The 10,875-nt window shown below is 40.1% G+C and overlaps 1 protein-coding gene and 2 pseudogenes across 1 annotated transcript in view; 1 reads left to right on the top strand and 2 right to left on the bottom strand.

The window, feature by feature from the left end:
• Positions 1-1,586: 1,586 nt before the first annotated feature.
• Positions 1,587-2,201, top strand: LOC129078595 (transcription initiation factor TFIID subunit 9-like; annotated as a pseudogene).
• A 1,115-nt stretch (positions 2,202-3,316) lies between these two features.
• MALT1 (MALT1 paracaspase) overlaps positions 3,317-10,875 on the bottom strand; it is a 52,513-nt gene continuing 44,954 nt past the window's right edge. The window contains exons 15-17 of the mRNA XM_054583736.1: positions 8,914-9,071; positions 7,631-7,756; positions 3,317-6,578 (exon numbers count right to left, since the gene is read on the bottom strand). Of these exons, the coding sequence (XP_054439711.1) occupies positions 6,144-6,578; positions 7,631-7,756; positions 8,914-9,071 (719 nt within the window). The 3' untranslated portion in view covers positions 3,317-6,143. The remainder of the gene's footprint in view (positions 6,579-7,630; positions 7,757-8,913; positions 9,072-10,875) is intronic.
• Positions 3,330-4,388, bottom strand: LOC129078749 (nicotinamide/nicotinic acid mononucleotide adenylyltransferase 2-like; annotated as a pseudogene).

The following is a 10,875-nucleotide window of genomic DNA, read 5'->3' as shown; positions in this document are numbered from 1 at the left end:
AAATATTAGCTTCAGTTTGAGGTGAGCCTTTATTACTCTAATTAATTCCTCATATTCTAATTAGTGTCGAAAGGTCACCTTTACTAAATTCCACTAAAGCATAAATTCTAGGCTAATATTATAAAGCAATTGGCATTAAGAGATTTAAGTAAAAGCAAGGGCTGCTAGAAAAGACAAAAACTGCACCATCCTTTGTTATTTAAAAATGTTTAAAAATGATAAATATATGCTCAGTTTAAAAATGCAAATATACAGAAGAGTATAAAGTGAAGAGCAGAAGTCCCTTTACCCTACCTAACCCCTGGCTCCACTGTCTACGGCGGCACAAATATGGAAGCCATTAGCTAGATGTGGCTATTTACAACTAAAATTAAAAAATTGAGTTCCTCACACTAGTTGTATTTCAATCACTCAATTACCACAGGGTCTTAGAGGCCTCCACATCAGAGAGTGCACAGAACATTTCTGTCATCACAGCAAGGGGACAGGTCATCGGTCACTGCTTTTTAACAGCCACCATTCAGCACTAGCGTGCACATGCACGCGCGCGTGTTATGTCTTAATACTATAAAAATTCTTTAAATACATGGATACAAGTCCCTTATCCAAATACGACTTTCAAAACTTTCCTCCCATTCTGTGGCCTGTCTTTTCAGATCCTCGAGAGCATTCTTTAAGGCACAGAATTTTGAAGGAGTCTAATTTTTTTCCTTTGTTGCCTGTGTTTTTGGTGCTGTATCCAAGAAACCATCGTTTAGCTCAAGATCACAAAGATTTACTTCTTTGTTCTCTTGTAAGAGCTTTATAGTTTCTGCTCTTATATTTAGGTGTATGATCCATTTTGAATTAACATTTGTATATGGTATAAGGTCAAGGTGCTTCAGCACATGGCTACGCAATTTTCCTAGGACTGTCTATGGAAAAGACAACTCTCCACCAAACGGTATTGGTACCCTTGTCAAAAAGCTGATTTGTAAACGTATGGGTTTATTTCTAAACTCTAAGTTGTATTTTACATTCCCTTGATCTGTATGTCTATCTTTATAGCAGTACCACACTGTCTTAATTACTGTAGCTTTGTAAAAAGTTTTGAAATTGATCGTGTGAGTCAACTTTGTTCTTTTTTGAAATTTTTTTGGCTATGGGTCCCTTGCATTTCTGTATGAAATTTATCATCTTAATTACTGCAAAAAATCCAGCTGGGATTTTGATGGGAACTGCACTGAATCTGTAGAGCAATTTGGGCAACATTGCCACCTTAACAATGTCATCTTCCAACCCATGAACAAAGATGTCTTTCCATTTATTTAGGTCTTTAATTTCTTCCAAATATGTTTTGCAGTTTTATTTATCTTGATGCTACTGTAAGTAGAATTTTTTAAAATGTGAATTTCAGAATGTTCATTGCTAGTATAGAAATAAAACTGGAGAGTCATCACATTGAGGACCAAGTTGTTCTTGAACATCCTGCTCACCAGTACACCAGGGGCTGGAAAAACCATGCTAGACAAAGAACTTGCCTCAAGATCAGGGCTGAAACACATTAACGTGGGTGATTTAGCTGGAGAAGTCTGATCACTGGGCACCATGGAGGCTGGCAGAATAGCTTCTCCGCAGGGAAAGCCAGCAGATGCACAGATGATGGCAGAAACCCTGAGGATGAGGAGCATTACAGAGTATGAGCCAAGAATTAGAAATCAGATGTTGGAGCTTGCCTTCCAAAATGTGACCATGATTCTCTATGATGCAAAAATGTATTCAAGCCATGCTGACCTCCTGCTGATGTGCGACTGGCAGTCCAGTGTCATGCTGACCAGTCCGTTGCCCCTCCTCCCTCAAGAGATTTTTAATTAGATACGGCAAGGCAAAGAAATCAGACCCTTTTGCGTTGATCAAGCCCCATTCAGGCCCGAGACTGCCACCTGACAGACACTGCTTGACTGCTCCAAAGTATAGACTCAAGTCTTCACAGAAAAAAGGCGTCTACTTCTGCAGGAAGAGTAACAGCTCTGCAGTTAAGGGTTGGTTCAGTTACTAGCAGACCAAGCGCTCCCACACTTGACACACCAACTGCTCAAGCGGTGACTCCAATGTCCCTCAAAGGGCAAAGGTTTACAGCACAAATGCCCACTTTGAAGTCCTCAGCTCTAAAAGCATTACTCCTGCAACATCAGCAGTTCAGAATGCCGATTAATCCATAGGTCGGGTCCAACCAAAACATTATTACCACTGACATGGTGTCGTCATAAAAATACTGCCAGTGAACCACCAAATGCATTGAAAAGAAAATGCGATGATGACTGTGATAACTTTTAATCTGGCCTTGGAGCATGTATGGTTGGTCGTGAATTCACTCTACTGAAATTAAATATGCATGCTGGATGTTTTCAAGTTGTGTTTTAGAAAACTTTATTAGTATTTAATGAGCAAATATAGTTACCCTAGTTTTTAATTGAGATGTTGTGTTTTCTTTAATAGAATTCATCAGGGTTTTTCACCAGCTTTTAACTGTAGAAAATATAGTTGTCACCCACCAAAAACAAACAGATTTATTTATATTGATCTTGTTATCTACCCTGTAAACTGTTGAACTCATTTGTTTTTAAATGAATTCCTTAGGACTTTCTATATAATGAGGTAATGAGACATGTCATCCTAAATACAGTTTTCTTTCTTTTCCAGTATGGTTGCCTTTTATCTTTTCTCTTGCCAAACTGCTATGGTTAGAACCTGAAGTACAATTTTGAATACAAGGAAAGAGAACATCGTTGTTTTCTTTCTGATCTTAGGAGGAAAGCATTCAGCATTCAATATCATATTTCTTTCAGCCATGAAATATGATGATACCCATGGGTTTTTCTTTTCTTTTTCCTGATTTCACCCATTTCTATTAGGTGGGAAGAACAATCAACATCAAAACAAACAAAACAGAAAAGAAAAAAATAGCCCTTTGCGGTAAAGGACATGCCAGGAAGGCAAGAGCCAGAGCTGCCTCCCCAGAGCATGCTGGGAGGGGGGGGCACCAGAGCCACTCTCTAGGGGCTGCTGGGAGATGGACACCAGCACATCTCCAAGGACTGCACCTACCCCAAACTCCCACCCCTATTCCCTCACCCACCCCCAACCTGGAGACCAGAGGAAAGTTTTTCCAAAGATGACCGGGGAATAAGGGACGCTGTGGTTCTCTGCGGGGGGTTGAGGAGGGGAACAGTCAAGATGAGGAAATGGAGAAACAGAGAGGCAGGAGGCAAACAGAGGACTGACAGACTCGAGGGGCCAGTGTGCTGGCGGAGGACAAGGGGAGAGTGGAGCAGAGGGCTGTGTGGTCGCTACCCCGAGGCGTGGATGTATAGCTGGCTCCTGAGAATGTAGTCAATGACCGGCTGCGACAGGTAATCCATGATGTGGCCGTCCCATGCTGCAGGGCCAGCCTGCTCTTGGTTGAGCTGCCAACAGACACGGGGTGGAGATGTCTTCCTTCAGCACCAGGATGTTTTTGTATTTGCGGAGCACTGAGGAGTGATTCATGATTCAGTCTGTGTCAGTTGTGCCCCAGGGCACCACCACGATCCCAGAGTCCCCAACAATCACCTCCTTATTTGCCGCACTCCAGAGCCCCAGGAGGCAGGACTCCAGCAGGTCCCTGCCACACAGCAGCAAGATCTGCAGCTTGATCTCATACCGATCGCCGAGCACGGGCTGGCATTCTCACCCACAGAGGCAAAGTGCTCCACCGGCCGGCGGACACAGCGGATCCGGCTTCGACTTCCTTCCACCTTCCCCAAGATCTTGGCTGCAGTGGGCGTGGCGGGCATGTTGTTGTTTTGGTACATGGGCAGGGGGTTCTCATTTTGGGGCTGTCCGATCACAGGCGTCATGAAGGGTGTGTTGACCCGGGAGAGGATGCAGCCAGTCACCCGCCTCATGAGGTCCTGGTGGTGCCCCAGCACACTGCGGGTCGTCCGCCAGATGGCCGGGTAGCACTCCATGGGTCCACCCTGACCCCAATCGGAATTCTCGACGGCCAGCTGACACATGATGAGATGATGAAGGCTCAACACATGCCGTTTTCCACAGGAGCTGTGGACAGGAGAGGCGATCCTGCCAATTACAATAAACCTGCCACTTTTTTGCAAATAACCTCTGGCTCTTTCAAACATCTGAATGTGCCCGTTAGTGATGGGACTGAACCTGCTGCAGGCAAGCAAGGCAACGTGGGTCTTGGTGGTCTTGGTCATGGTGCGGGTGGGTGCCTCGTGCTGGTCCCGGGGTCTCTTCTCTTTTTGTGTCTGGGTGTCTGCAGATGTATCTGCGGGTCCTTCATAGATGTCTTTTATTATGTTTAGGAACTTCCCTTTAATTCCCAGTACATTGAGCACTTTTATCATGAAAAAGTGCTAAATTTTATCAACTGTTTTTTTTCTGCACCTGTCAAGACGATCATGTGGTCACTTTGTCCTTTATGAACACGGTGCAGTTAATCCTCATTATTCATGATTCTCATTTTGTGAATTTGCCAATTTGAGATCCCAAAGTCAATACTTGCAGCACTGTGATGATCATCCACAGACCAGTGAGGATTTTCAGTTCCCTCATGGGCATGCTCTCAGCTCAGGTCGAATGAGCCAGCACCTTCTTGTTTCCGCTCTCCTACAGCAATGACCAGAGGACAGAGAAGGCAGGGGTCAGGCAGTGTAGTGCAAGCAGCTCTGGCCCTGTGGCCAGTTGGGCAGGTATGGATTCCAGCTCGGGCGCACTTCCCCCAGGGGCTATGGATCCATATTCTCTAATTCAGTATTACCGGTGACTTTATAAAATATGACATCTGTGAATAAGAATCATTTGCATATTACACTGATTTTTGGATGTTAAACTGATTGTGCATCCCTGCGATAAATCTCACTTGGTCATGGTGTATAATGCTTTTTTACATGTTGCTAGGTTCAACTTGCTGGTATTTTCTTGATGATTTTTAAATCTATACTCATAATAGACATTGGCTGTAGTTTTCTTGTGATGTCTTTGTCTGGTTCTGTGTCAGGGCAACACGGCCACAGCAGAGGTGTTGGGAAGTGTTCTCTCGTCTTCTGTTTGTGGGGACTGTTTGCAAAGGATTGGTGTTGACCTTTAAATGTTTGGTAGAATACAGCAGTGAAGCCACCTGGGCCTGAGGTTTTCTTTGTGGAATGTTTTCAAGTTATGAATTCAGTTTTTTGTTTTTGACAGCTGCCTTTTAAACTTGCTTTTGGGTAGAATAAGTTTAAGAACAAAGGCGATAAGATTATCTCCTAAGGCGAGTAACATTCAATAAGGAAGTACACGCTATCAAGGAAGGCATGTCCGATGTTTGTAAGAGTCAGACAGGCAGACACCAAGGTTGTGCCAGTAGCACTATCATCCTCTCAGCCTGCTGTCCAGCTTTAACAGACAAACATTTTTACTGCTCATATGCTTCCATGACCTTAGACTGAAACATTTCAGCTTGTTCTCCATAAAGTTTATATACAAACCTCTTAACTGACACAGGCATCAAAGTCCTATAATCAAAAACAAAAGTTTGTACATTTCTAGTTTATGTACAGATATGTACATTTACATAGCTATTTTTGAGTCTAGCTACAAACACAATGCCTGTCTCAGAACCCGTTAGGAAGGCAGTGTAGTGGAATATCCTGGGAACAGACACCTGGAGGTTTCAGCACCGACTCCAACTTCAAAGATACCTCAGTTTGTTCCTCTGCCTGACAAAATCTGGTGAAGCCTGGTGATCGTGAAGATTCTTTTCCTGGTTCTAAAAATACAATGATTTATTCTACAGTAATGCCATTCCCACTGTTCTCACTTAAGAGTGGTCAAAATGAAAATATTTTTCTTATATACAAATGAACATATATACAGCCATACCTCACTCTTACAGAACCAATCAGCCTATTCCCAAAACCTTAACAGAGGAAGGAGGCTGAGGAAGTTTGTGATTAAATAATATAATTCCAGCATCTCAATGTCCTGAGCTCACCATGAAATGGCTGTTAGTAGTTTTTTTTCTCTACATACGCATATGTGCTTTTTCATAGTACTTCACTTTACATAAGTACTGTTGCATATGAGGCATCTTGTAATTATAACTTTCAAAAGCAAGGAGGTCACTTTTCAGAAATCTTGAGCCCATCAGAGAAGGTGAATGGTATTTCATCAGTTGTCTCGACTGGCACGTTACTTCTACCAAACTGACACGAGTAATGGTGTGTGTGATGACTTGAAATAAATGCATCCGCAGTCCGGCTGCAATGACAACTCTCCGATGGCAGGACGCTGTTGGAATTACCAACATGTGAATGGTACACACCAAGGAAGGAGTCTTGAGAAGAATGATACTGTCCGGCCGAGGTGGACGTAGAGCTCTGGTAAGGGCCATTGCACATAATACAAGTTTGAAAGCAAGTCTTCCTTCCCAAACCTCGATGGATGTCTAGTTTAGCAATGAGAGGTTTCCCAACATTCACTTCCTGCTTTTCCTCTATGGTATCTTCCAATCCTGAGTACTGATATGATAAACACACTGTGAAGATTAGTTGCTCCTGAAAAGTAAAAGGAGTAAGGTTTGTTATTTTTATCAACTGTGAAAGTATCTCAATCTTACACTATCATTCACACAAGTACAGAAAAAAACAATGATGAGAATCCACTCCCACTCTCCTCTCCCGGGTTTCAAATCCTCAAGGCATCCTTTCCACCTTCCCTACCCTGAGAAAGGCTGGCTATCATCAGCGTCCTCTTCCCTCAATCAATAATTTGAATCAATATAATTCTAGTTCTTACTATTGAAAGTAGGCAAAATCACAGAGATCTGGCATTATATTCTTGACGAGTGAAAAGGCAGTTTGCAAGCAGGGGGCTTCAGAAACTTTCTGTGCCTTGTGATGAGAGATAGGGAATGGTCCTTTAACAGAACAATAATCTGGCTTTATACTCAAGATAAAAGATTAGCTACTATCTTTCCCACACTCATAGGTGTGTAACTGAAGCAGATAATGGGCTGATTTTCAAAGATAAATGGAGAAGGTAGATTAGTTATGAACAGGGTGACAAGAAGGACACTTGTCCTTCTGCAAGTGTCAGCAGTGCCCACTCCACTCCCGAGTTTCAGCTAATACATCCTATAGTCATGCAGCTGTAAATAAACTACAAACTCAGGCTGGCATGGATACGCTTTTATGAGAAAGCTCAAGCATGCAGAGGTAGTTGCTGATTTGTAAGTTAACAAGAAATGAAAAAAAGATCAAAAGAAACCCCAATTCTAATTTGCTATTTATTTGGCAGAAAGTTGTAGAACTAGGAAATGAGTATTTGAAAACACTGAGACATTTAAGAGCAGACTATGCGCTGCGTCTCTAACTTTCCAACAGCGTGGAGGGTGCTCACATACACTGTCACGCAAACACCTTCAGGCCATCGTCAAAACCGACTCTAATATGAAATGGGTCACTGCTAAGACTCACTAGAGATCAGTTAGCTCTACTTTAATTTCACACGCAGTGAAGCAGCAGATCCTAGTACAAGGCTCACATGTCAAAATAAATCTTCGCTTTCATAAAGTTTTCTATTAGTTGTAAACAGGAAAAGTTGTAACCTTTAATTTCTGCAGTGAGCTGAGTCTAGTGTAGAGGCAATGCTTGGGGAGCTCCTTTGATACTAAATAGCTGCCAGTTTCTTCAGGTGTCCCTTTATTTGCATCTTTTGGATCAATATCCAGGTCCTGTGAAAATCAATAAATGTTATTAGTGAAATCAGTGGAAGTCACAAGATTGTCTATGACAATAAAACATTTTAATGGGTCTTGCTCTTTCCTGACTATTGGCCTAAGTATGTAATCATTTATCCAGGACTAAAGAAACAATGAAAATGTTCTAATAATAATAGGAATTTTAAATTCTGCAGTGGTACATTAAAAAAGGTAGCTCTGAAAGGAGTTACTTTCAAACTATCTCTAGAAACACTTCTGAACCTACTCAAGATTCCTTTTAATTTCAAGCCCCATGTGGTGACTCCTGGACTCTCTCCATCCTTACTCATCACTTTTGGAAAGGTGCAGAAGCGTTTATATGATTTGTCTATTTAAGGAGAATAAATGGACATGCCAAAGGCAGCCCTTCCTTCTTCCTCCTTGTAGAGCCAGCCATGGCCGAGAGCAGTCTGTCCTGCTCCTCCAGGGAGAAGTCCCTCGGCTCTGCGCTGCCCTATGCCCAAGGGGCTGATCCCCACCCTGCACTACCCACTGGGGGGCAGACCTGACTAATTCTGGGGTTCTGTGCTGTACCATTTGTCCTCACACTAAGTAATGTCCTCCATGAAGCCTTTAGCAGTAGCAAAGACGATGTTTCAGATTTACTCCTTGCTTCCTTCTCAATGTACTACGCCTATGTAGGAAAGAACAGCACCGTTCATTGGCTTCTTTTGGCCAATGCACACAAAAAATTCCATCTAAATGTTTGGAAACAGAACTTGATTTCTACTCTTCCAAGATACTGCTGTCACTTGACAAAAAAGACTGTTGTAATAACTCATATTGGAATGAACAGTTTTTAAATGGAAATTATTCTTGACATATGATTAACATACATTTTATTCCTTCGCATTTGATAATCCTATTTTGGGCATGGGAAATTCCTATTTAGTGAACTTTAGATATCTCTAAATTTGACAAATTTAAGGTATGTTGGCAACTGGCTTTCAAATGGCATGACCAGTGTTACTAAAATACAAGTAAGTAAAATAAGTATTTATGTATATTATATATGTATACATATTTCTTTTATATTTATCAACAACTTTAAGTTTTCCAAAATTTAGTTTTTAATAAGTGAGGATATATCATTAGATATTATATTTTTTTAAAAAAAGGAAGAGACTTACAAGTGGAAAATCAGTGACATAGGCATCGCACATTACTATATCAGGCGGTCTGTGAACTATACTTGTGTAGATTATCATGACGTTGGAAAACTCAGCTGCAAATCCTAATTGAATCTGAACACCACACTGAAATTTAAGACACATACTCTCTGGAAGTTCTGAGAAAGAACAATAAAAGTAAGTTATAAATAGTTATTTAAAGAGGGAACTTTTCTGATGGTAAACAGCAAACAAATAATCTTTATGGGGCAAACTACAGTTAAAACACTTTCTTTTGCTTAAAAAAGTTATATAACTAACATATGAAGGGGGACCCAAAAAACCCCTGAATTATTTTTTGAAGGGCAGGCCCCTTGTAGTACGGGCTTCCCCTACTAGATGAGTGCTCTAGGAACCCATCTGTATCAGTGCACCAGCTGGTGGTGTTGTGAGAGGTTGTGTTCGGCTTCAGTGCGTTTTTTGAAGAGTCAATGCATTTCCCCATTTCATGATGATTGATTTAGGAGGGCACCTGCCCATACCATGCAGAGTGTTGAGCAATTTTTTTGACCCAAAAAACCCCAGCATGACTCCCATGCCCCACCCTCCCTATTCACCCTGTCTTGCTCTGATCTTTTTTGTTTCCCTAGGCGAAAAAAGTCCTCAAAGGAAAACGTTTTGCTGATGTAGAAGAGGTAAAACAGAAAACAGCAGGAGCACTAAGAGGCATCAAAATCAACGAATTCAAAAACTGTTCTGAGCAATGGAAAAACGTTTGATAGGTGCATTGCATCGAATGGAGAGGACTTTGAAAGTAACTGAAGTTTAAACATGTAAGGATAAATACACAATTTTTAATAAACAAATTCCATTTTTGGGTCCCCCTTTGTATTGTTTAAAGACACACACACACACACACACACACACACTCTCTCAAAAAAAGAGAAAACAAAAACCCAAAATGATGTTGGTCAAGCAAATAAAAATCTTTCATCTACTGTTTCCTTATGGTTCTTATCCCTTCACTTATATAACTTTTATAGTAGTAATCAAAAGTATACATAATATTGTAAATGTATTTTTCCTGTTGCCACAATTTTCATGAAAATAGTTTTTGATAAAGCATAATGCCATTCTGGTTTGTTATCTTTAACGATTCTGCTACTGTGGAGTCTAATATTTTTGGGTTTCATTGTTTTTCTGTAATAGGCACTATTTCTTATATATATGTAACGCTTTAGGATTGTTGGATCCTAAACAATGGTTCCTCACAATTGCAAGTTTTCCACTTACACACAATATAACTATGCTAGTTTCTCCATTACATTTCTACAATATTAATTTTCAAAAAATATGCCTATGGGATTCAGCTAAAAAAAACTATGCCATCAAAGATTTAATTTTTTCTATAATTACTATTTTAGTTTGCCATTCTCTATATTTCTTGCTTAATTATAGCTTAATTATTAATACATTCTCAACTGTGTGAATTGTTGAATTTACATCCTTCGATTATTGATTAAGGGGGTCTTAATGTTTTGTTTTATTATTTTACATGGGCTCTTTATTTTAAAAAATTATCTACTTACCAAATTCGTCAAAAATACTTTCTACTTGACCTTTCAGTTTTATTTTATAACAAGGTTTTGTTTGCTTTGCTCTTTACCACTATAATTTTGTTACTGCTGATTAGAGATTTTTTAAAGGAAAAAGAATCAATTTCAATTACTTATCCATCATTTGGAATGCCAAGATAACACATTTATGTCATTTTACATTTGAATGTGCTTTAATATATTAATTTATCAAAAGATGTTTTTTCATATATTATAAAAAAGACATTATATAAAAGTTCAACAAAAACAATTATTTTCAACTATCCATAATGATGGATTCACAGCATAGATATTTGGGACTAAGAGAAAATCCAAAATATTTCAGGCAGTAATTTATTTTTTACTTATTTATTTTTCCTCTTCAGGG

The sequence above is a fragment of the Pteronotus mesoamericanus genome, unplaced genomic scaffold, assembly GCF_021234165.1.
Source record: "Pteronotus mesoamericanus isolate MK-2021 breed Mesoamerican mustached bat unplaced genomic scaffold, CSHL_Meso_final contig_74, whole genome shotgun sequence".
In the NCBI taxonomy this organism is placed as follows: domain Eukaryota; kingdom Metazoa; phylum Chordata; class Mammalia; order Chiroptera; family Mormoopidae; genus Pteronotus; species Pteronotus mesoamericanus.
This window is presented reverse-complemented; position numbering and strand designations above follow the sequence as displayed.